This window comes from Dipodomys spectabilis, unplaced genomic scaffold (genome assembly GCF_019054845.1).
Source record: "Dipodomys spectabilis isolate Male_0828 unplaced genomic scaffold, ASM1905484v1 ptg000042l, whole genome shotgun sequence".
Lineage (NCBI taxonomy): Eukaryota > Metazoa > Chordata > Mammalia > Rodentia > Heteromyidae > Dipodomys > Dipodomys spectabilis.
The window spans coordinates 12,076,839-12,104,613 of NW_024870719.1; the positions used below are offsets into that span (position 1 = coordinate 12,076,839).

Sequence of the window (27,775 nt, forward strand, 5' to 3'; positions counted from 1 at the left end):
CTAAGAAAATGAAATAATGACTATCAACTATTTGAAGACTATTAATAGTACTTTACTAAAGAATTTTCACATTATTTTAATTCTTCTAAAAATCCACTTAGGCTAGAATTGTGATGCTTATTTCCTCCAATGAGGAAACTGATAGTTAATAAGTTTTCCTAGGCCATAAATATTTTAAAAGAGACCAAATAGGAAGTCAACATTTCTGAATTTCAAAGCCACCCTCTGAAATTTTAGTAATTGTCGTTCTTTTCCTCATGTTTTCTATTATATATTGTTTTCACATAATTTCAACAGATATTCTCTTTCTTTCCATTCCTTTCGAAGAGTGCTAAAGGATGTTTTCATAAGGGAAGGAGATATATTTGTGTGTAGTTAGCAGTGATAAATACATGATAATAAATCTACCTTCAGAACTACTAGTCCTATAAAATGCTTTTGATTTTGTGAGTGAACAGTTTAAATGAACATAGGATCTGCTTTGAAATTTTATTTAGGAATTCCAGTACATGTATGCTCTGATTGTGCTGAGTATGTACTCCTGCTCACATAAATCATTACATGACAGGGAATTTCACACTGCCTCAGGGAAGAATTTGGGTGTGTTACTAATGTATCTCCTCAACAATATATTTATGACTTCCATTTATTGAAACAAAACATCAAAACCCACCTAGAGACTATGCATAATAGTAAAAAAATAATAATTTACAGCAGATACTGGGAAATTACTATGGTAGAATAATTTGCTTCTTGTTAAAAGTAAATATAAGAGAAGTCTAATTACTGTCTCATCATGTTTGGATCCATAGGTAAAAGGACACCTCACCTTAAAGATTAATTTATTATAGATTTCAACCCTGGCAAGTTTGAGTTATCAAGCTCAGTTAGAATCTTTCTACATAAATTAGATTTTCCAGGAAGAGCCAATCATTTAGCATTCAGGTTTTGATTATTTAAGGTTTTTAGTTTTGATTCATCTTATGATTTTCTGATATAAGAAATATCACAGGCACTTCCTTAAAAATTATTTTTATGAATAATTAGGTATTTTTCTTTATTCCTGTGGATATTTTTTCTCTTGTGAAATTCTGGATTTACTCTTATATTCCTATATTTTGATGAATAAAATGCCACTTGTCCCTTCTTTATCTCATTGGACATTTGGCTCCCACAGACTATTTCCCCTTGTTGCTTCTGTGAATTATGATGACTATCTACTCAGTGTATTTCTACTGTAGCAGCTTAATTTATTCTCTCACTCAAATTATTTGACTTTAAAAATATGATTTAGGTAATTAATTTGTGAATATTACTATTTACTTTGATGAACGATTCAATGTTTGTTTTATTGAGCAATTTTTATAGCAATACTATGCAACAGCCATAAAAACCTCCTTGTACTCTAACAAGCATTTATTTTTGTTTGTTCAAGTGCAGCTGAGCCTCAGCTGATCTGAGCTGTGCTAGATTAGATATTTGTAGTCCTAGGTAGATTTCAGGTTAGCTCCCTAAGCCTCATTCCCTTGGACTATTCAGCTATCTGAAGCTTGTTTTTCTCATTGATTAGGTATATACAAGTCTTTTCATGACTATGGTGAGAATAAATATTAATCATTTCCATATAAAATCTGTGGTTTAAGTGGTACAATGCCAGCCTGGAGTGAAAAAGCTAAGGTGCAGTGCTTAGGCTCTGAGTTCAAGCCTCAGAACTGGCACACACACACACACACACACACACACACACACACACACACAAACACACTCACGGACACACGCAGAAAAAGAAAATTCTTGATGATTATAGATAAAATAATCCAGGGAGACAATTTAGAGGAGGAGAAGAGTCCACACAACAAGAGACTGATAATTTCTCTGACAAGAAACATAGGGACTTGATAATTGGAGGATACCCAAAAGATGAAACTTGTCAGGAATCAGTGATGATTTGATATGAGGAAGTAAACAGAGAAGTCTCAAGTTTCCTTCTTGTGCAAGCAAAGCATCAGATGAGGGCCATTAATTGGAATGAGTAATTTGGAGTAGGACCAATTAGAATTGGGGAGGCTCTTGACAGGTAATTTGGAGAAAGAAGGTAATGAGAGGAGAGAATTTTAAAAGTTTAGGTTTGAGAGGCTATGGAAGCAGCCATAGTTGCTCAGATATGAGTAACACTTGATAACAACCTATACATCCACATGTTCTTCAGTATTTCACAAAAATATGCACAATAATGACCATCATTTTGTGTAGTGTCTCCTTTAAAAAAAAAAGGAAGATGGGTAAAAGTTATTAAAAGCAATTATTTCAGGATAAGACTGGAAGCCTGGATGGAGTAGCAATGGGAGAGTGAGAAGTTGCAGGAAAATGAAATATTTCATCAAGGTCAAACAACTAATTAAGAACAAAAGTGTCAATCATTTTAATTAAACAGATGGCATCAATGAAAGTTTCAGGAAAGGATAAGGATTTTAACTCAGGATAAGAAGACAGGTTTACATTTTCCACACTTCAGTTACCAACAAAAAAGGAAATCAAACAGGACTTTTTATTCTCCCCAAGCTCATCCCTGGCAACATCATAAAGCAAGATGATTGACAGTGCTAGGTGATAGGTTAGCAGGTAAAGTTTTCCTTCTCTTTTTTTGTTTTTTCTTCTCTAACTTTTACTATCGCTGGTCATTATTCATCTATTTCTTCTGGGAATCAAGAAAGTAACCTTATCAGGTAAGAAACTAGGAAGGATTACAATATTTATAGACAAATGGGAAATACGAGTCTTTTTCTCTACGCTCACTACCTTTTTTCTCCAAACTACATATCAGGAGAACTTCCCCAAAGCAGAAGTTCCAGAGGCTTACCCTTAGTGGTAGGGGAGTACAGTGCCAATGGGTACACATTCTGAGATGGCTTAATTCATGCTATCATTTTCTATTTGATTTTCAAACTCAAGCAGTATAAAGAAATTATCATTTGAACTTCAGTTTATGACACAGACAACCATCCAACCACCCCAGACCATGGACATGGACAAAGGAATTCATACTTACCAGGTGGATTGGGTGTTGTTTGAAGAGGAGATCAACCTTGATAAATAAAGATAGCAAAGAAAACAACCTATAACAGATGAGGCTGCAGTCAATCATAAATTCTTAGTCCAAATTCAGGATAAGAATTTAAAATCAACAAAACTATCCCCAGGAAAGCAGAAGTGATTTTTATAATGGTAATTTAAGAATGTAGAAGTAAAGCATTTAAGAAAAACTGAGTATAAAGATAATCACAAGATAGAACTAAATAGATAGGTGTGGGTTACAAAATGAGTGTAGATTGAGAAAATAACTTGACCCAGATTATGTCCCACAATTCTCTCGGATAGTATCAGCAGATTATCAGAATATATTGGCTGGAAATATGTACAAAAATTAAGGCTACCGCTATCCACATGCTAAGCAAGGAAACAAAACTTAGAATAGTTAATTCATAAGCCATGCCAGTAATGTTTAGAATTAAAAGTAATTCATATTTTTTAGAAAACAAACCAAATATATGTGAAGATACATCTCCGAAGAATATATACAGCAGATGGCAAATCAACAAATGAAATGTTACTAAAGATTATTAGCCATTATATTAATTAACACCAAATAGGATATAACTAATCACCTTTCAGAATGGTAAAGAATATAGTAATAACACCAAATTCTGGTGATAATGTACAGAAACTGACTGAGGTGTAAATCATAAAACCACTAAGGAAAATAGATTGGCAGTTCCTTCAAAAACCAAAGATGGATTTTTTTATATACAGCTTCACAATCTGCTGTTGGACATACTAACTCGGAAATGAACATAATCCATTTTTTATATATGAACTTGTATATGTTTCTGGCAACTTTTATTCATAATGAAAAAACTTGAGCAACAAAAATATATTTAAAATAGAGATGGTTTATCAAATTGTAAGATGAATACACCAAAATATGCAAACATAAAAATGAGCATTGATACCTGCAATACTTATGACATTATGCTACACAGGATAAAGTCCATTTCAAATGAATATTCATCATTCCATCTGTCTGATATTCATGATAAAATATTATAATATTTTCTTCAAGGGATGGGGAGGAAAGTAGAGGTACCTAGGTTTAGAGGAAGAATATGTCTATGAGGCAAAACAGGGAGTCTCTGATGATGAGAGAGGTAAGTGTCCTGATTACATGGCTGTGATGTAACACTTCTCCTAAGCTTGCACTAAATGCACATATGCACACACAGAAACACAAATGCATAACCATGAAAATGGGTGAACAATTGGTGTGAAATATGATTAGATCCTATGGATTTTACCTCTGTGATTTTTAGTTTTAAGTGTATTTGTTTAGAACTTTGATTTGTGAGCATGTTAGCGGAAGAGTTCATTGGATTTCCCCGTAAAATTCCTGTGAATCTATAATTATTTTAAAGAATGTTTTTAAAAGAAAAATTTCAAGATTTATGTTGAAAAAAGCTTGTAAAGTATTAAATGGGAAAGATAGAGAAAAGGCACACATAAATATCACTCGTACACTTAAACTTGGAATAATGGAATGGAAGAATGGCAAAAGACCAAAATATCTTCTAGAAAACATTCATTGTACATCTACAGTGTGTGCAATATTGCTCTTGGTATTGAGAACAACAAGGTGAATAAAACACACCAAAGTTGTTTGGTGAGTGACTGACTGCCTACTACTTAAATGCAACTTCACCAATCAGTATTCCCTCTAAGTTCCATGGGAACTCTAGAAAGCCTTGCCCACACACTTCACTTTTCTGCCATGGCCTAGGTTTACTACTGGAAAGATGAGGTGGATACCTGAGGCTGAAAACCATCCTGGTATTCCAATCTTGAATAAAGTACTGTGGGCCAAATGTGAAGAAAATTTTGAAAGGGCAAAAGTGTGGCCTCTGGTAGGATATCTACACACTTCCCATCATAAGCAATGATGAATGAGGCAGCAGAGGAATTCTAAGCATGGACATGAGGAATTCTAAGCCTTTATAAGGTATGGACAGACATCACTGGGTCAAATAGAGTGGTCACTGATAAACCTCACACTCATTCTTCCAAATCTACATGAACATGACATTATTACCTTCTTTCTCCCCATGGAATATAAGCAAAAATTTTATGTATGCAAATGTATAACAGTATATTGTCTTCATATAAGTGTGTTTGTTTTTAAATTAATTACAGTTCTTTGATTTCAACAGTACCTCTAAGACTTCAATTTTAAAACAGTGTAAATATTCAAAATTATTTTAAATTCCTAATATCCAAATAAGTGACAATTAGTAGAATTTTACTTATAACATCATTAAGTTACTAAAATGTATTTATTAATTCATTGTCTACTATATTCAAGCATTTCTACAGTATGGTATATATGATGTCTGTTCTTCACCTAAAAACTAGAAATATATAATAGAAGTTCAATAACATTACTTGTAATATTAAAACAAGTGTTCAGCTCTGACAAACTCTCATTAGAGCTCTAGGAAAATAATATTAAAATATATACATTAAATAAGCACTAAACAAATACATTAGCATTAAATATGCAATGTATAGAAATTAAATAAGTATTGTGAAGACAAATTAGAAAACAGACTAAGGAATTTATAGGGGAAAGAGAAAGGATTCGTGTTGTTCTGAATAGAATTCTTCATTCCTTTAGTAAGACTACATAGCACATGCATGAGACCCCATATAAATTTTATATGTGGAAGGATGCTACGTTTCTCCTGTTTTAAGTGTGACTTTTGTTGTTTATTCAAACCATGTTCTTTTTTCCAAAAAGTGATAGTTCTCAGGCTAAAAGGTAGTTTATAAGTTTCTAACATAAAAGTATGATTTAACAAAATTAGTTACATGAAGGTTCAGCAGAGAAAGGCATGCCATTGTATCAAAATGTCTTAAGCATAACAATCTCCAGTCTGATTCCTTGATTTCTCCTTTCAGAAAAAAAAATCAGTTTTTTTAAGGTACAGTTACATATACTTAATAGTAGAAGCATATTGTATAGATTAATTAACTATTCTATGTACAAATTGATGTTTAGAAATATGTGAATATTGTAAATTCATTATCATCTTTTGTTTTAGCACCAGTTAGCTGTAGGCACATCAAGAAATTTGAGGGATACAGGTTTTTCACAGCTTAGCTAAGGATCATTTACGAAATACACTTAAGCACTAAAGTTGTTTAAAAAAGAGCCATAGATTAAGGATACATTTTCAGAAAGGATTTGAAATTTTCTAAAATAAAGTATCCTTATTTTACAGAGCTGAGGCCATCAATCAGAAGTCCACGTGCCAGTTCATTCTAATGTTTACCATAGTTATTTCCTATTATATACATTGTGATGCTAGTATTTACAAGCATAAAATGTATGGTAGGTGTAGCCTTTATTTAAAAAATATAATAACTTAAGTTTTATTCATTGTCTTATGTTTATTTTCCTCAAGCCAAAGAGTTGGAGACACCATGTTTTCTCTACATTTCTATGTGTTCTTGGCTTCCTCTAATCTGTACTTCCAGAGCATTAACTAAAAAGCTCAAATGAATGGCACAGAGTATAAGATCACTTTCCTTTTTAAAATGTTAAGTCAATATTCAACAAAATTGAGTCAATATACAAGTTCTGCCAAATTCAATATTTACTTAATGTAATTTTTCTTCCTCTTTCTTTTCACTACTTTAAGCTGAAATCATTGGTGCTTATCTCAAATATCTGACCATCTACAGCCACTGTCTGTTGTAATATTGACAATATAATGTGTATAATAACATCAGATTACAGCAGATTTCAATTTGGGCTGTGTTTCAAAACTATACAAAGATTTACAATTATTTATCAATCACCCACAGATGTCCCAAGAGTTGCATTAAATATCACTTGCCAAAGGGTTCCAGACATCTCTCTCAGCAAGACCTGGGCAAATGTCAAGTTCAGTGAGTTATTTCCAAGTCACATCTATCTTATTCTGCCATCGTTCTTTAGCATATATAGACCGTATCAGTGATACTGGGGCCTCTTCATGCTTGCTAAGGTATAAAATAATTATACTACGTACTCTTCAAAATACTCTGCTTCAGCAAACAAAGTACTTACTAATATATAGCTACTATTATCAAGCTTGTTGTCATTTGTGTATATAATGCATTTTTGAGTTTTATTTAGTATTATATATTGTTATAAGCCTTTAATAAACAATATGCAATAGATTATACATAACTATAAACCTGAAAATGCTTTAAAAAGAAGCAATAGGAGCCGGGGGCTGGTGGCTCACACCTACAATCCTAGCTACTCAGGAAGCTGAGCTCTGAGGATCGCGGTTCAAAGCCAGCCCAGGCAAGAAACTCCATTCTCACGGAGTTTATCTCCAATAAACCACTAGAAAGCCGGAAGTGGTGCTGTAGCCCAAGCGGTAGAGCGCTCTTCTTGAACTGAAGAGTGCAGGGATAGCACCCCAGCCCAGAGTTCAAGCCCCACGACCAACATTAAAAAAAAAAAAAAGAAGGAGGAGTAAGTAGTTTAAAACAGAAAACTAGATACAAAAAAATGGGAAATTTGTCATAATTTCATCAAATTATCAACTGTACTCAAACTATTTTGTTTTCATTAGTGACTGCTTCATTAGTTACTGCTGCCTGAAAAGAAATCTTGGAGCAAGGTGGTACATGCCTGTTATCCTAGATACTCAGGAGGCCAAAGTCTGATGTCTGCAGTTCAAAGCCAGCCTGGACAAAAAAAAAATCCATGAGACTCTCATCTCCCCTTAGCCAGCAAAATGTCAGAACTGGAGCTGTGGCTCAAGCGTTAGAGTGCCAGCCTTGAGTGAAAGTTAAGGGACAGCATCCAAGCCGTAGTTCAAGCCACAATTTCAACACACACACACACACACACACACACACACACACACACACACACACACACACACACGAAAGGAAAAACAGACTGAGAGAGACTGAAAGAGAATAAAACATTGAGAATAAAATTACCTATACTGTCTGCACACAAACCTATTTCTATGTCATTTTGTTCATATGCCTATTACTGTAGTGATTTTAACACAACATGTCAGACATACTTCACTATTAATTTCAATTAAGAATTATATGTTAAATTTTCTCACAATTAATTTGAATGAATGGTAAATAAGTGAATAAGACTATTTTCAATCATTTTAATATATCATGTCTCAGGAAGATAAGAACAAGGACACATAAGATATTGCATTTAGCAAATATCCTCCTTTACATAAATGTCAGTTATAGTATTTTTATGCATCTCTATGTCAGAATTTTAAAAGAAGGTGGCATAAAAGTCTCTAAAATTTTTTATTAGTAGAGACTATAATTGCATACATTTCAAATAAATTAAAATGATGCTTACGTTGTTTGTTATAGTCAGGTAGCTTAGAAAAAACTTTGCTTTGTATATAATTCTTTGGATAGCAAAGAAAATAGACATTAAAATAACCTGTTTTCTTTCATCATAAGCAACAAATGAAGCAATTAATTGGAGGCTGGTAGCTGTCTAAGAAGATTAAACAATAGCTCACTGGGCCTAAAAAGTACAATTTAAGGACATGAAGGTTTTTGAGGATGTTTATTCTATAAATTAATTTTAGGACTTTTGTTATGTGTTTGGTCCTTTTTGAGTTTCTCAAAACAGTGATTCTGACCTTCAGTGCTTTATCTTAGAAATGCTGCTACATTTTGTAAAACAAATGGATGAGGAGCCAGTACTTAAATACTGAGAAAGAGTTCCTTACCATATTTCATTACAGACCATATACTTGAAACCCAGACTTTCATAATATTTTAATGGAAAAATAAAATAATGCATGGTGTGGCTTAGCAACCTTTTCCAGCTATTGGTTTACTACCACAGTAGTGATTATATAATTATATTTAATTTAAAAAGAGCTAATAAGGTTCTAGCATTTTTCTGAATTAAAAACACAGTAGTAGGATCTTCAGAACTGTGTTTGACATTCATCTTAAAAAGATGAAATTTTCATAGCATACTACGATCTGAGGATTGCAGTTCAAAGCCAGCCCAGGCAGGAAATCTTGTGAGTCTCTTATTTTCTATTAACTACCAACAAGCCATCACTAAGGGCTGTGTGGTTCAAGTGATAGAGAACTAGCCTTGAGCACAAAAACTAAGGAACAGCACTCAGGCCCTGAGTTCAAGACCCAGGACTGGCCCAAAAATAAAAGGAAAAGATAAAATGTAGTATCAGATTCTGTTTATTGAATAAGTGCTTATGTAACTAAGATTATGCTTAAAGTGAATAGATGCTTTGTACTAGAAAGGCTATACATTTCATGGATAGAAAAACTTATCTGATCTATAGGCTTAAAATACTGGCCTGGCCTACAACATGATTTTAAAACAATAAAGTAAGTCCACAGGTATAGTTTAATAGTAGAACATTTGCCTAGTCTAAATGAAGTCTTGGGTTCACTTTAGAGCAATGTAAACAACAAAATAATAGAAATACAAATTGTTAAAGATAATATAAAAATAAATGTAACAAAACTTGAGTCCCTTTTGAAAACTCACATATCAAGCACACAGGCACTAATTATTAATGTGGAAACACCATATTTTTAATTTTTTTCTTGCATAAGCTATATTCTAATTTTAATTTGGGAAGTAGTTACATAAACATTTAGCTTGATTATATTAAAAAAGTTCATTGAGCAATATGAAACAGCTGAGGGTGAACAGGACATTTGCATATAAAATGAAATCATTGCATTGATAACCATTTCAAAGTGTAGTTTTAAAAAAATATTGATAGTGTACCCTGTATCAAGAAATAAATGAAGAGACATCTAATGTTTCTAAGATAATACAGAAAAGTAAACATATTTATAGAAATATTTTTATTTCTTATTTTAGGCTGGACTTATAAAAGTCACCAATTTCATTGTATATAAAGTGCCTTTACTCTGTCATTTTAAAGGTCTGTATGTATGTAGATATTCAAGAGGAAGCAAATTTAATGGCAGTAAATCTAGTAGATGAAGGAGGAGATTAAGGAGTCCCCAGTTAAACGCCATCTAGGATGTGAAAATCTCCAACTAATCATTCAGTGCACATGGTACGGCATGCTTGTATCTTCCACATACAGGAAAGCAAAGCCAGCCACAGTGACATGAGCCTGTCATCTCCGTGAGAGGGGCAACACAAGTAGGATCACAGCCAGGCCAGCCTGAACAATAAGGTAATACTTTTCCTCCAAATAACTACAGTGAAAAGGGACTGAAATTGTTGCTATAGCACAGACAACCTGCCTGTCAAACACAAGACACTGAGTTCCATTTTTCACTACTACTAGACAAAAGGGAAAAAGGAAAGGAAATATTGTTTATTTATGGTCATTTCTCATGAGAACAATTTTCATGAGAGAGGTGTATGTAATAAACACGATAGAGGAGAAAGACAAGAATGTATGCATGCTCATTTCTTCATACATTCTGTCCTCAAACATCATCTTCCTGTTCACACTGACAGAGCATCACAAGAGCATTACTCTTTATTGAGGCCTCAGAGATCCATCAAAGTGTTTATTTTTCTCCCTTAGTAAGATATACACTAGACTACCTAAGGAAAGTTATTAAATAGATTAAAGCACTAGAAAACAAAAACCTGCAAAAAGAATAGTTGTTTATAAATATAAAAAAGAATTTGGAGAACAAAGGAGTCCATAACAAAAATGCCATAGAAAGGATGGGGTTAGATGAAAATATTGAGTGAAGGAAACTATTTGCTGTTCATAACATCATTTATGTCAAACACGTTTCCTTTAGCAGAAAGCATGAATCTCATGTGAGCCTCAAACTTAGGAAGGGTTTATAATACTTGTGGACAAGAAAATGTGAATCAGCAAAATAGTGGAATATATTTCAAATAAAAGGAAGGCTTACTAAAATAAAATCTAGTATTTTTTGGAGAAAATCATGCCTAAAAGTAACAATTAAGCCTATGATGTGTACAGTCAATAAAATATAATGATAAAGATAAACGACATTAACTTCTTAAAATATCCTTCTTAAAAAAAGTTCTTACATGAGTTGAAGGGGGCAAATGGAGAAGGATGGAAGAGTTGAAATTGATGAAGATGCACAGTACTCATAAACTGACATGGTGAATTGAAACTCTTTTGTACAACTACTTTAAAAGAAATATTCAAAACCCACAAAATTTCTTATAAAGTTCTCCCAGTAAGTACTAGACTTGCCATAAATGTTTGTGCCAAGAGTGCCCTGCCCAAGAGCATTTGGACTAAAGGAAACCGTAGAGTATATTGAAATATACAATAGATATATTGAATATATAGAGATATATTGAAATATACAATAGATATCACGATGTCAAATTACAGACAGGTTTAGATAAGCGCAGAAACATACTCAAGATTATAAATCTTCAATGGTGACACAAGGCCAAAGGGGGAACCAATGTAACAGCAATATATATAAGGCAATAGGTTGGAAATGATCTGTACCACTTGAAGGGTGTGGGGGGGAGGGAACACGGGAGAAAAATGAGGCAAGGGGTATTAAGTTTGACAAGAAATGAACTTATTACCTTACTTATGCAACTGTAATCCCTCTGAACCTCACCTTGACAATAAAAAAATAGGACAGGACTATGACTGTCTAGGCTTGCAGGCCACAAGTGTGTCTGGGATTTATTATTTTCACAAAATGTAGTAACAAACATTGATTATATAGGTATCATGCATGCATAGTAGTTTCTACAGAAGTAGACAGGGAAAATGCTATCCAATTAATTTGGCGAAATGAGAAACACAATGACTAAGAATTATATGTCAATGACTATCAGAGTGTAATAGACCAACTTTATGATCAAGAAAAGTAAAGGCAGGACTAAAGAGACGTTCAGTTAGAAGGCAAAACCTAAAAGCAAGAAGCTGTCATTGGAAAATAGTATAGTAATCTATGCAAAATTACTACAGAAGATAGTACTCATACTGGGTATGAGAAAAAACGAAATAAGTTCATTTTTGAGAGGAATTTTAACTCTGTAAACAACCTGAATTCTACTCTGAGGGTGGAGGTGTGTCGCAGTGGTTACTACATTTCTGTTAACTTTGGTTCCTAGAGGACTGGAACACGTATACCACATAGAGACATTGGATGAGAATAAGATTTTGGGACATATAAGCAAAGAGAGGAAATGAGGAGCAGAAATAGGTAAAATCTACATACTTAAAACAGGTGGCCTTTCAGATTGCAAATGGAAGTTATCTAAAAATATTCAGAAAGTGTAACTGTTGAAGAGAATTTAAAAACACAGGTAAAATTCTGATTCTATCTTTGAAAATATATCTATAACAGAAAGAAATAAAAGACAACTACAGAAAAAAATTGAAATTTGAAAATAGCAATTTGGCCTTAAGTATTTGATCAAACCATGTAGTATTAGAGCTGATGAAACAGTATGAGGAACAAAAGTCAAGAATGCTCTAAGATACTCCAAACTTCAAAAAATAATTAAGTGTGAAATGAGTTGAGAAAACAAACTGAGGGGAATTTCCTGATTAGCTGATTTTTTTTTTTAACTTTTATTCTTTTGATCTTGTCTATAAAGAAAAATTGTAAAGAAATTAGGACTGGCAGAACAAATACGTTTGATAAGGGTTTTGGGTTTACCCAAGAACTGTAGTATATTAGATGATAATTTGAGACAAGCTTTTGGAATGGTCCATGGTAGTTTGCTGTTCAGTGACTACTGAACACATAAGCAAGAAAAGTGGTTATTGGATGCCAGATATTTTAACTAGGAAAGACTTTTATTTTTCTGAGATGACTAGAAATATGCAAGTCAGGTGTAGTGATTCAAGCCTATTATTATCCTAGCTATTTGCTTTTTTAATTGTGAAAATACTGTACAGAGGGCTATTTGTGAAGTGGAGATTATGGTATCAGGATTCAAGCCCATATAAAAAATTAATGTATGAGATTCCACTTCAACAAATGGCTGTTATACTCAGTGTTATGCCCAGTGACACAAGGAAGAGGAAGGATATGCAGAGAGGATCAGTATCCCATACAGAAGGAACATACAATATAACTATTTAAGAAATAACCAATGACAAAAGGGGTCGGAATTGTGGCACATAATAGATGGCCAGCCTAGCCAGCACAAGGCTCTGAGTTCAAATCATTGTACTGACCCCCCCAAAATAATTGATAGTGTATCTTAATTTGAATAATAGAAGACCTTTTCTGTAACTTTTGTGAATCAGATATAAATTGAATAGTTTTATAATAAAACATCTAAGTTGATTGATAAAAGTTGGTAAATCTTTCTCTAGGCAATCTGTCTTTCTACTTATCCAACTGGAAATGATTTAGTTAAGGAAGTAGAACACATCTCTTGATAAGCTACACCTAACATAAAGCTGTCTTCAAAAAATACCTTGTTTTAAGACTCACCCAGATAATATACTACCCAGCAAGGAACAAGGCAAAGACCTACAATTAAACTTCAAAAGGCCTTTTACAGTAACAAAGAATAGGTAAATTTAACAGTGGTTCATTTGAAGAAGATAAAAAATTCTTTATATAATCTACAAGCTTTAATGATTTTAGGAAAAGATCTCTTATTATTTTTCTATTTGCTAAAGCATTCATATTCTTCAAGTATATTAAATTAACTATTGAAACATTTTGTATATACTTTTGAGTCCTTCAAAGAAAAATATATGTAGACTGTTATTTAGTTTAGACAAGAAATAATTGTACACTATAAGCAGGAAAACACTGTAAATAGTGTTTTTTTTCCCATGGATATTGTGCTGCATAATTTAATACATTTCATGCTGAAGGATTTCAGAGGGTTCAAAGACTGCCACTTTAATATTTGTTGCTATAACAGAAGCATAAGCTAATTTCAGAGATTTATAAGTAATTCAGAGTAGTTTATACGAAGTAATATCTTTGATATAGGAAAATATATTCTGTTATCCATGCAAAATAAGATCTTTACAAAAGATCACAAATGGGAAACAAAAACAATAATTAAATTGCTCACCTGCCGAATACCCAACCGATAAGCAACAATCCGGTCTACCGCATCAGGATTCATTTGTGTCCACTGCAGACTGTAGGAATACACACGATGTCTGTTCTGCCACACTGGATTGTACGTGTCATAATAAAATTCTGGAGCATAGGCCTTTCCTGAAAGCAGAAGTGTGCTTATGTGTGAATGATGGCCCATTAGACTTTAAATACACTTGTTATTCCCTTTGGACCTGCTATCACTTTCTACACTAGAGTCATAAGAGATGATTCTATTTGAAAACTCACACTACTAAAATGTAATCAATTTCCAAGCTTGTCTTCAGAATAGACATAAGGCTGGATATATATATACATATATATATATATATATATATATATATATATGTAGAGAGAGAGAGAGAGAGGAGAGAGAGAGAGGAGGGAAAGAGAGACAGAGGGAGGGAGGGCAGAATGGAGGCAGGGAAGAAGGGGGGAGGGAGAAAGGGAGAGAGAGAGAGGAATCAAGGATGACCCCCAAGGTCTTAAGCCTCAGCAAATCCAGGAATCAAATTTATATCAAATCAGATTGAAAGCTATGAGAGGATGGAACTTTGGAGAAGTTGGGGGAACAATTTTTGGATACTTTGATAGAAGTGGTGATATCAAGTAGGTTATAATTCTCCTGTTGAGGTAAGCATGACAGGAGTTATAACCTTGTTAAATCTCAAGCCATGTATTTTGGCCTGAGATGAGCATTAAGGTACCTTTTAATCTTAAATCTGCGTGGGGTGAGAATATTTTTTGTCTGTTATTAGGTTTGATGTGACATTTTAAATAATTTTAGATTAAACACTACTTAAAAATCATTTATTAATTATCTAATCATCTTGTGAAAACATTCACATACATTGCAAATATAACATATATTGCAAATATATTGCACATATATTGCAAAGAACATTTCATTAAATTTAGTATGCATAAGTATAAATGAAGCTTGGGCATTGAGGTATGCTAGAAACACCTGAGGTTATTCTGATGCACAGGAATGCAGAATATATATTTCAGCACAAATAGCTGCAATTTCTTTCCTGATATCATCTCTGTATACAAAAGACATCAAAGCTAACTCTAGAGTCACAGAAATATCTCTTTGTAATTTTTCTCTGCTGAGACTTTCAGCATGTGGTCTTATTCGATAGCCAAGATCTCTAGGGCAAGGATAGAAAATGGGGTGGGTAAAGGTGTTAAGATAATGAGAAATAATATTTTGAGAATTTCCATGGGTAGATATCCTACTACGTGGACCTTTAGTTGATTGCTTAGGGGAAATTGGCTGAATGCATATTACCATACATAAAGTTTCTTTATTTAATTAAATACTTCTAAGGTTATTAAAATAGTTTAATTCTTAAGTTGAAAATGATTCTCCTCATCTTCGTTAATGATAGAAATTTATCAATGCCTTGGAAGGTCTGAAAATTAAAGCTTTAATTGAGTCCCCACTTAAATATTCTAAATCAATCACATTTAATGATACATTTTAATGATCACATTTAACTATAAAAGTTATAATAATCACAATACATTTAATTGCAGACTACTACAAAGCTTTCAATTGTTCATTTTTTGTGTGTGTGCCAGTCCTGGAGGCTTGAACTCAGGGCCTGGGCACAATCCCTGAGCTTCTTTCTCTCAAAGGTGGTGCTCCACCACTTGAAGCACAGCTCCACTTATGACTTTTTGGCAGTTTATTCAAGATAAGGGTCCCAGGAACTTTCCTGCCCCAATGGCTTCAAGCTGAATTCCTCAGATCTCAATCTCTTGAGTAGCTAGGATTATAGTTGTGCGCCGCAGGCACGCAACTCAAATGCATTTTTAAAAACACTACATTTTGTCTGTGCTTGGTGATATATGTAACAATGTTTTCTGAACTATAAAGCCAGGATTGTTTTTTAGAGGCTAATTGGATGTCTGCAAGTAAAGAATTTAGAGACAGAATGAGAATGTCAATGCCACATGAAAGATGATTTAAGTAATCAAGCACAATAAGATCCATTATAAATTTTAATTCAAAAATTATTTTTAAATGGAGTTGAATTTTAGTTAAATAAAGACACTTGAAATGTACTCATTACCTTGCTCATGTAATTGTAACCCCTCTGTATAGTATTATCACAATAAAAAAAGACACTTGCTTAGAAATTAGGTCTAATAGAAGATAGTCTCAATTAGTAACAAATTCTGATCACCAATAATTCTTTGTGGCTATGATTATAAATGTGCTTATTTATGTTTCAGAGCAAATATGTGTTACATATTTCCCTTGAAAAATATATAAAGGGAAAATAACTTTTGGATTTTATTAACAAGAATCTTCAAATTCTTAAAATCACACAATTTCAGTCAACCTTACTTAATGTTAATACATACTCTTCTATAAGAAGGACATAGAAGCTGTACAAGGCTACAAGCAAGTAGTTTCCAATAATATTTGGCTCTGACAACCACACATGACACCTGCTGGCTGAATGGAGAAAGAATTCATAACATTTTCCCTTTTTATTCTTCAATTTTTCATTTTTTTCTTCGATTTCTAGCAAGAACACTAAAATTATTTCCTTACTCCATTATTTTCTAATTTTATTTTTATATAATATTTCTCCAGTTTAAATATTTTAGGATGAACTGACCTAGAACTGGTTTCCCTATGTAAACTGGGAGATTAAATTTAGTAACTTTATGCATGAGTATATACAAAAAGATCTTTAATTTTAAAATATTCTTTTTTTTTTTTTTTTTTGTCGGTCGTGGGGCTTGAACTCTGGGCCTGGGCGCTGTCCCTCAGCTCTTCAGCTCAAGGCGAGCGCTCTACCACTTGAGCTACAGCGCCACTTCCGGTTTTCTGGTGGTTTATTGGAGATAAGAGTCTCAGGGTCTCTCCTGCCCGGGCTGGCTTTGAACCGCGATCCTCAGATCTCAGCCTCCTGAGTAGCTAGGATTACAGGCGTGAGCCACCAGCGCCCGGCTTAAAATATTCTTAAAATGTACATACAGATAGAAACAACTGTGATGTTCACAGTACTACATAGAATTTTTATAACAGTACAAGCATTGTTTTGCAAAAAGCTTTAAAAATGACCAAGATTTGAAAATAAAATTTTAACTATAAAGCTAAATTACACTTTAATAATGACTGATGTTAACAACATTTAAAATTTCTTTGCTACATTAATTGAACTTAGGAGTATGATATTTTGTAATTAAGCAAAAGAAAGATCGAATATTGGTCATATCCAAATATGCTATGCTTTGAAAGCAATTAATGTGGGAAAATAGGCTGTAGAAAAAATAGTAAAATAGCTAGATTTAATTTAGAAAAATATTTATAAGCTATGTTACCATAGATAAGTAATACCTGTATGAATATATGTGTATATATGTATATAATTATTTCATTGGGTAGATATTAAGTAGTTAATAATGTGACTTTCTTTTTTATTTTATTTTAATTTTGTTGTCAAGGTGATGTACAGAGGGTTTACAGTTACATAAGTAAGGTAGTGAGTGCATTTCTTGTCGAACTTGTTACCCCTTTCTCACTTTTCTTCCTCGCTCCTTCACTACCCCATGCAAGTTGTACAGATCACTTCAACATAGTGTCTTGTGATTGTCACTATTGCACTGGTTGCCCCTTTGTCCTTTGTCTCACCATTTTTTATTCCCCATCCCTTCCCTAATTCAGATAAAGATATATACAATACCCAGGGTACCAAATTCAAATAGAGTGACAACAGGGGATAAAACCACAGGGGAGAAAAACACAAAAGAAAAGAGATATGCCATAGTATTTAAGGATTGACAACATGCAGAGAAAATCAATCCATTTAATATCAGGCTGCCTAATATAGAAAAGAGAAACTCTCAAAAACAACTAACTCTGCCCAGTGCTGGTGGCTCACATGCCTGTAACCCTAGCTACTCAAGAGACTGAGTTCTGAGAATTGCAGTTCAGAGTCATCCAGGGGAAGAAAGTCTGTGAGATTCATCTCCAATTAACCATCAGAAAATGGGAAGTAGAACTGTGGTTTAAATTGGTAGAGTACTAGCCTTGACTGAAAAAGCTTAGGCACAGAGCCCAGGCCTTGAGTTCAAGACCCGTAACCTATAAAAACAAACAAAAACCCCAAACTGATACACTTATTGGTATAAACAAAAGACAGTAACAAATCTAACATTTTGACCTAAGAGTACATAGATTGTGAACATGAAAAGAAATTGCTCATGCATTAAAAATGAGATCAAAAAACTGGTCCCAGCTCCCTGTGAGCTGGATATAGGACCAGAGAATGAAGGTTAATATGGTAATGCAAAATAAGCATTTGAAAATAAGGCTACTACATATGATCAAAATCAGTAAAACAGCAACAATAACAACAACAATAAGAAAAACAACTCAAAACAAAACAAAACAAAAACTAACTTGTAGGATTTTAGAAAGAGCAGTGGGTGCAGGTGGCTCATGCTATAATCCTAGCTACTCAGGAAACAGATCTGAGGCTTGTGGTTGAAAGACAGCTGCAGGAAAGTCTGTGAGACTCTTATCTCCAATTAACCACCAGAAAACTCAAAGTGGCGCTGCAGCTCAAGTGGTAGAGTGCTCACCTTGACCTGAAGAGCTGAGGGACAGCACTCAGGCCCAGAGTTCAAGCCACACAACCTACTAAAAAAAGGCCAAAAACCAAAAACCCAGCCAACCAAACAAACAAACAAAAAAAAAAAAACAAAGAAAGAGAATGCCTCTCAAGTGTGAGAAGATAAGAATAATTACAATAGCATAGATCATGATTCTTGTCCAGTGATATTGAGGAAATTCTTGAGGAAAGATTAACACATGTTTATCTTGAAAGATATGTCTTCAGTCTAGGGTAGTAAATTTCTCTGAATCAAATTCTCATCAATTTCAAAATCCAGTATCTCACACACATTCACACATTCACACACACACACACACACACACACACACACACACACACACACACACACACAAATATTTCACTGTGTATGACCAAGAAATGTAATGAACAGTATTATTAGACCTCAAATAGTAGAAATATAAAGGAAATTTTACATTAGATATATTAGAAATAATTGGTGCTATACAATAGAGGATTATGGACAAGCACTGTAAAACCTTTGGATTTTTAAATAAAAGAATAATGAATACATCTATTGATAGCCAAGAATAGGCTTCTTGTTAGGGAGAGGAAGAGAAAAAAATACCTCAGCATTTCTTTGGCTTTTGTTTGTTTGTTTGTTTTGGTAGTGCTGGGAATCAAACCCAGAGACTTGCACATGTAAGGCAAGTAATTCACCATAGATATACACACACACATATATATATATATATATATATATATATATATATATATATATATCCATAGATATATATATATATATGTATGGATATATATATTTAAAAGACAAAAATTCCTTGGAAAGACAAGTGTGATTCATGAAGGAGTAAAGAAGAAAAATGAAAGGCAACCATGTGTGAAAAAATGAATATAAAATTGAGAACATTTTCAAACCTAAAACAGGATATAGTATAGTGTTTGCACGCATTGGCCTTCCTGCCTGAGCACTTTGAAAGCACAAGGTAATGTGCTAACACAATGCATGTGCTTGAACAAGAGAGGAAAAATTCAGCAGTGCTCATTTATAATGTACCTGCTTTGTACGACAATATGGTATTGAATATTTATATTATGGGTCAGTTATTCTGAAATTATCTATCTAGTACTCACTTAAGTCTGAGAATAAATATTTTTATTGTGAAAATACTGTACAGAGGGATTACAGTTACATGGACAAGATAATGAGGACATTTCTTATCAAGCATTGTAGCCTCCTCCTTTGTTTCCCCTTCCCATCCCTTCCCATCCTCCTCCTACCCCCCACAAATATTTTTATAGTATATCCCCTGATTCCATTTCCCAGTGGGAGAAAAATATTCCATAATAGGAAATAAAGAGGAATTAAATAAAATAAAAATGATAGCAGTGACTAAACAACACTTGAAAATCACAAAGTTCTTTAAGACCTACTGTAAAGAAATGCATTCTCATGTAATCCATGACAAATGTAAACCCAGATGACACAAATGTAAACCCAGAAGAAACTTCTGAAAGCAGGAATTGCAGTACTTTGTGGATGTGTAGTTTCAGTAAAAGCTAACTAGTAGTGGTGGGTGGGGATGGGAGGGAAACTTGGAAGAGAGCAGAGAAGGGATGATATGGTCAAGAAAGAAATTTACTTATTATCTGACTTATATAACTACAATCCCTCTGTAATTCACCTCTACAATAGCAATAAAATATGTGTTTAAAATAGAAATGATTCACTAGCCATACAATGGACAAGGGTCTCATATCTAAAATATACTTGGAACTCAAAAAGTTAAAATCCCCCAAAAAACAAATCCTCAAAGAAACAACTGCCCAATAAAAAAGTGGGCTAAAGACTTAAAGAGAAATTTCTATGAGGAGGAAATAACAATGGCCAATAGATACATGAAGAAATGCTCAACCTCTCTAGCCATAAAAGAAATGCAAATCAAAACAACATTGAGATTCCACCTCACCCCAGTTAGAATGGCTAAAATCAAGAAATCTAATAACAAAAGCTGCTAAAGGGATGTGGCCAGGAGGGATCCCTACTGCATTGTTGGTGGGAGTGTAAACCTGTTCAACCACTTTGGAAAGTAGTATAGAGGTTCCTTAAAAGACTCCACATAGAGCTCCTTTATGACCCAGCAATCCCACTTTTGGGCATTTATCCAAATGATCACAAACAAGACCATACTAAAGTTACCAGCCCAATGTTCATTGGGTTGTAATGTTCATTACAGCATTATTTACCATATCTAAGATATGGAATCAACTCAGATGCCCCTTAGTAGAGGAATGGATCAAGAAAATATGATATAAAGGTATATATATATATATATATCTACACACACACACACACACACACACACACACACACACACACACCTATACACACACACACACACACACACACACACAAAATGGAATTCTATGCCTCCATCAGAAAGAATGACTTTGCCCCATTTGTTAGAAAATGGAAAGACTTGGCAAAAATTATATTAAGTGAAGTAAGCCAGGCCCAAAGAAACATATGTCCTATGGTTTCCCTTATTTGCAATAACTAGTATATGTCTGGGACAAGCAGAAAAGTTCAAAAGCTATGTACATATGACCAGATAAGATGATGTTAAGAAAAATGAACCCCAAGATAGGGACACAAATGGTTTTTTCTTTCTTGCTATTGTTCCTAATGTATTTATAATGTACCATGCCATTTTTTTTGCTTCTTTGTATGTTCCTTCCCCATGGTAAAACCCCTGTTTTTACTGTATTTGATGTTAATGTCCTGCATCTTGTATATACACTTCTCTAGCTTGGGGAGGGGAAAGGAAAAAACAAAATGCTTAAATAGGGATACAGGTTGACCCATTATAACAATGAGATGTACAAGACACTATGTTGAAAAACAAACTTTACAATTTGGGCAGGGAGTCGGGTGAGGGAGGAGAAGGGAGAGTGTAGTTGTGGAGGTGGTAGAGAAAGAAGGGTAAGGGAAAAACAAAGGAGGAGGTAACAATGCTTGATAGGAAATGTACTCATTACCTTGCTCATGAAACTGCAACCTCTCTGTACAGTATTTTTACCAAAAAAAGTATTTTTTAAACAAGAAATGATTGCACTGATAACCAATACTGTGTGGGGCTGGCTATGGTAGTGCCTGCCTATATTCACCACTACTCTGGACGATAAGTCAAAAGTTTGGCTAACCTGGGAAACTTAGAAAGACCTTGTCTCAAAATAAAATAATGAAAAAGGGAAAGCTAGGAATGTAACTCAATAATACAATGCTTACCTGGCATGGATTCATCTCCAGCTCCATTAAAATATAGACAGACAAATAAGTACTGTCTGAGAATTAAAGTAAGTGTATCACAGCAACAACAAGCACTGATATCAAGAATGTGTACAATAATAAAAATTTGTCAATATGTTTGCGGGAAATAAAAACAACAATAAGTTAAGTCAATAACATTCTCCATTAAAGGAGGCCTTGGTTTCACGTTAGAGAAATTGAGATGTGACAAATCAGCACATAACTGAATTATATGGATGAAGTGCTTTTGTACAGGAGGCATAGAATTTTTATCCAAACTGTGTCATCCTATGGAGTGACAGCCAAATGTAGGTTCACCTTCAGGAGTCAAAGCTGTGCAAGCCACTGTAAAGCACAGTTTTATCTTAGAACCCGAGAATTTCTTCAGGATTTGTTGGATTTTGTGATTGGTAAACAGTAAAACTATTAGAAATATTGTTTGTCTTTACAGAACACTAAGATCTTTACGGAAGATGTTTCAATCTGCTTAAGCAGAAGCTTTAGTAGTTTTGGGTACAATATTACACTATGACTTCTGCTGTAAGTTAATCATTTAAGAAATAAATCTATTAAAAATAGATATCTCCCTGATATGCAGATGTTAAATTCAAAACCTAAAATGCAACGAGATATGACAAAGCAAACAGGACTCAAGAAACAAAGGACCTCTGCTTATTTTGTCCCATTGTATTTAGGTGACACTATGATATATGTGTGTGTGTGTGTGTGCGTATGTGTGTGTGTGTGTGTGTATGTGTGTGTGTGTGCGTGCGTGTGTGTGTGAGCATAAGAGGGAAGCTCGTAGGAGGGCACAGAATCAGAGGAAAATGGGTGGGCAAAAACGAAGCTAGTACCGGTTAATAAAGAAGCAGGGGTAGGTGGATGGGAGTCTAAGGCAAGCCTAGGGCAAACTTGAGAAACATTATCTGAAAAATAGACTAAAAGCAAAGGATGAGAGTTGTGGTTCCAGCAGCAAAGCAGTTCAATATCTAATATCACCAAAGAAAAAAAGAATTTCCTAGTAACTCGATGGCAATCATATCAGCCAATTGTATTGTTCAACAAAAATATTTCTGTTGTGTGCATAAAAGTAATTTACACAAATGACTCACTAGCCAATTCAGTATTATCTCTTTTTCTTTTTTTGGTCATCATGGTGTTTGAACTCTGGGCTTGGGCGCTGTCCCTGAGCTCTTCAGTTCAAGGCGGGCGCTCTACTGCTTGAGCCACAGCGCCATTTCCGGTTTTTGAGTGGTTTATTGGAGATAAGAGTCTCGCAGACTTTCCTGCCCGGGCTGGCTTTGAACTGGTGTCCTCAGATCTCAGCCTCCTGAGTAGCTAGGATTACAGGCGTGAGCCACCAGTGCCTGGGTCAATATTATTTCTTTAAGGGATAAAGTCATAATGTTATCTATCTTACCCATGACATTAACTGTAAACTCCATTACAAATATATCATTTGTTAGAAAATATAGACGGTTTCCCTTAAAAAATCTATAATCAAGATCAACTCCCATTTTCTATGTGGAAATAAGATACAACAATAAATTTTAGCATTACTTGTAAAACATCTAGTTGTCAAAATCATATTTTGAAAAAATATATGTGCATACTTTTGAACTGAAATATTCCTAATGATATGTCAAAGGTTTTTGTTTTGGAAGGAAACACAAAGAAAGAACAGAGAACAAGCTTTGGATTTGTACCTGAATTCACTTATGAAAGGAAGCCCTGCCCATGTGTCTTTATATCTCACACATTTGAAGTTTTATGGTCTGGATTATCTATTGTTTATCTATTATCCTTTTCACTAGTAACATCTAATGTCACATAGTCCCTCATACTAGGAGAAGTCTTATAAGTCAGGGTTTGTTCACTGAATGAATTAGTGAACATGTTTGCCTGGATGAATTTCTCAGCTTACAATTTTGTGACTCAGCTTGCTAATAACTAAAGTTTCTAAACCTTCACAAATTTCATAAATCAAAATGCTTTCCTCATGCAACTCTTCCTTGCTTCACAATTCTTGTCCATTTTTGATACTATCTCCACAGTCCTTTCTTGTTTTATTCTTTCTTCTATGAGAGGCACTTATACTATAATACTTAGCATTTAATTAAGAAAAACAAGTTTCAATGCTATAATATCATCTAAGCATTCCCTACAACCTTTTTTCTTTTTACTAGTTTTTTATTTTTTAGTATTATTATAAAAGTGATATACACAGGGGTTACAATTATAAAAGTCAGGTACATCTCTTTTTAGACAAAGAATCATTTCTTATAATTAAACTGGGAAATATTATATCCTAATGTAAATTAGAACTATATACTAACAGCTAAAAGTATTACATAGATAAAAATATACAACCAAAAAAGCTCATCTCCAAAAACAAAATAAAAAGCATAATTTTTTAAAGGTAGCAAAGGATGAAATAGGAATCAAGATACAATTATTTGGATCAACATAGCTTAAAGTTGTTTTTTGTTGGTCTGTTTTGTGTTGTGCCAACAAGATTTAAAATAAAATCACTTCTAATTATCATTGAAGCTTTTCCCCAGATTAAGGCCAGTGGGGTCAGTATATGGTAGTGACAATGAAAACCAGCTATAGATTGTTGTTTCAGAGTAGTCCTAATCATTCAGTTCTTTTATATATTACATTTTAAAGAAGAACTGTAATACAATAGAGAAAAAATCCTTTATTTGATTTTAGGTATTAAATAGATGTGATGCTACTGAGCAAATGTAACTTTCTTAGGCATGTATGTGGTTTGGATTATGCTATATCAACAATGAAACATTTGGGATGATTTTCGCTTTAGTGAGATCAGGTTAGTACAATTAAACAAAAGGATGGAAAAGTTAACAAGTAAGTTTGTAAGTTGCTCCCTTCGTAGTCAAGTGTGCTTGAGGAGATCTTGGCTTCAGCCTATAAAGCAGGTTTCAGCAAATATTTTTCTGTAAGTAGTCAGATGGTGTGGGATGTGAGAAAATGAGAAAGGGTGCTTGTGATACAATATATTTATATAATGTATAAACTATATATCTATAAATTCAATAATTGAATTGAATGTTAACCCCTGTGTACAATTACTTGGAGATAATAAAATTATTTTTTAAGTCCAATAGTCAATACTGCAAGTGTTCCCCCATGGAATATAAGATAGAAAGCATACAAGAGTGCAAAACTATGGCCATAGAAAGTAACCTTAATATGCCCTTAAAATATTTTATATAATGGCACTAAAATACCATTTCTGATTTTGAATTCTTCTAGCCATTTAAAATCATACTGATATGCTTCGTTTTACAGCCCATGCAAAATGGTTTACAGTATACTAACCCTAAAGCATTTGAAGAAGATAACCTATGTAATTTAGTAACAAATTCCTTATCTAATAGTTCAGATTATATTAAGTTTGTGTCTAAAATATGCCTTTAAGGTTAGGCTCTACCTGTTTTCTGAATTGCTTATTTTAATTGATTATATAATTTATGAATATATTTCATATATATTATATAATATATACTAAATACACAAATTAACCATATATTAAGAAACAAAGTGTAGTAAAGAAAGGACATTAACTTAGAGATTTCTAATTTTATGTTTAGAAAAGCATAGAAAAGGATCCCAAACCTAGATTCTTTGGGTTAATTTGTATTCTACCTATTTACCACTTACATCACACAATACCCTGAAAAGGGAGACAAAAAAATTACATAGCTGAATCTGATGGATTTGGACCTGTTCTATCTAAATATTGATTCTACAATAATTTCTGGTTTGTATGCTTTGGTAGTTATTGCTAAAGGTACACCCTGTGGGGGAGAAAATGATCTTTATGAGCTTGTTGTGCCTAGGTAGTTCTTTTCTTAGAGATAAACTAATTGTGTTACCCAGTGTCCGTGGATGTATGCATGCCATTCCTCCTATAAAGTTTGCTTGATATTTTAAGTGAATAAAATACAAGGCATGCTTCAAGAATCTTTTTAACTGGGCTGGGAAGGTGGCTCAGTGGTGGAGCACTTGCCTTGCATGCCTGAGGCCCTGGGTTCAATTCTTCAGCACCACATAAACAAAAAAAGAAAAAAGCCGGAAGTGGCGCTGTGGCTCAAGTGGTAGAGCGCTAGCCTTGAGCTGAAGAGCTGAGGGACAGCACCCAGGCCCAGAGTTCAGGCCCCACGACCGGAAAAAAAAAAAAAAGAAATGTAATCTTTATTTGACATATAACTGCTATCTCTCTGTATATGAGCTTTAAAATAACAATTAAAAAATCCATTAAAAATATCCTTTAAAAAAAAAGAATCTTTTTAACTTTCAAAAATATACAATTGAAATAAATAAAAAACATTTGACCTATGAAATGTTTAAGATGTGTACATCTTTAAAATGTGTTTAATCTACAATGATTTAATTTGAGATGATGATGATGATGATAAGATTCAAATGCCAGTGAGTTGTCAAGGTGATTTCTGCACCTATATTTTGAAATTGACCATGTATTCCAAATACAAGTATTTATTACAACAACTGCTTCTCATGAGTATTCAACATCTGAAGAAGGAAAGAAGTGAAGAAAATTATGAAAAAACTGGGCTCAATATTTCTCCGATGTAACAAATGTTGATAAATGACTTCAATATATTTTAACAGAATTTTGTCTCATCTCTCACAGACAGTTGATGAAAACTAAGCACACCTTTCAGTTTGTAGACATAGTAATACAATTTATAACATCGAAAAGTTCTTTAGAACAAACTGAAATGGATTTACGATGTCATAATACTTTTTAAAATCTAATAATTCCCATATTCTTTTGGGGTTTCTATATATTAGTCGCTCACATACCAATATCCATAAATTTAAAAAAAACTGTGGTGAATAAAAATACTTGAAATAAAGATTCAATGAATGTTTGAAAAATCTCATAAACTTGAAAATATTTATTAGAATACTTCCATTGAGACAAGTGCTTGTGTTGCTTTATCTTCTGTAGTTGCTTTATCTTCTTTTTGTTAAGAAACAATAAGCTCCTCGTCACAAATATTTCTTATCTATAGTTTGCAATATGTTTAGAATCTTTATGATATCAACTGAACTAAAGAAATCACTGCTGAAGCTATCATTCAGATAACCATATGCACCTTGTTTTTATGCGATGACAGATGCAGGATAACTCAGAATAGTGGTAACTACAGAGTTGTTGGCATTTGAAGTATACTAATGGAAATATTAAGTGGAGAACCATCTTAAAATTGGAAATTTGGGGCTGGGAAGGTGATTCAGTGGTAGAGTGCTTGCCTTGCATGCATGAGGCCCTGGGATTAGTTCCTCAGCACCACATAAGCAGAAAAATTCGGAAGTGGCACAAGTGATAGACCGCTAGCCTTGAGCTGAAGAGCTGAGGGACAGTGCCCAGGCTCAGAGGTCAAGCCCCACAACTGACAAAAAAAATGGTAATTTTATTATAATTTTCCCCAGAGCAAAATCTTCAAATCTATACCACCAGTTTCACTAGGACCTTCTAATACCATATGATCATTTTTGGTTGTACAGTTAAAAAAATCTTATCTAAATTCTTTGTTCCTTTTATTTTTTAAGGGCAAATAAAATGTTTACAATTTTATTGTATTCCTATATTTGTAGAAAATACGAAGTTTTCTTTAAATTCTTAAGTAAATAG

General features: G+C 33.6%; 1 protein-coding gene across 1 annotated transcript in view; it reads right to left on the reverse strand.

The window, feature by feature from the left end:
- Mdga2 (MAM domain containing glycosylphosphatidylinositol anchor 2) overlaps window positions 1–27,775 on the reverse strand; it is a 722,905-nt gene that overhangs the window by 35,764 nt on the left and 659,366 nt on the right. The window contains exon 10 of the mRNA XM_042677867.1: window positions 14,132–14,280. Coding sequence (XP_042533801.1) covers window positions 14,132–14,280 — 149 coding nt within the window. The remainder of the gene's footprint in view (window positions 1–14,131; window positions 14,281–27,775) is intronic.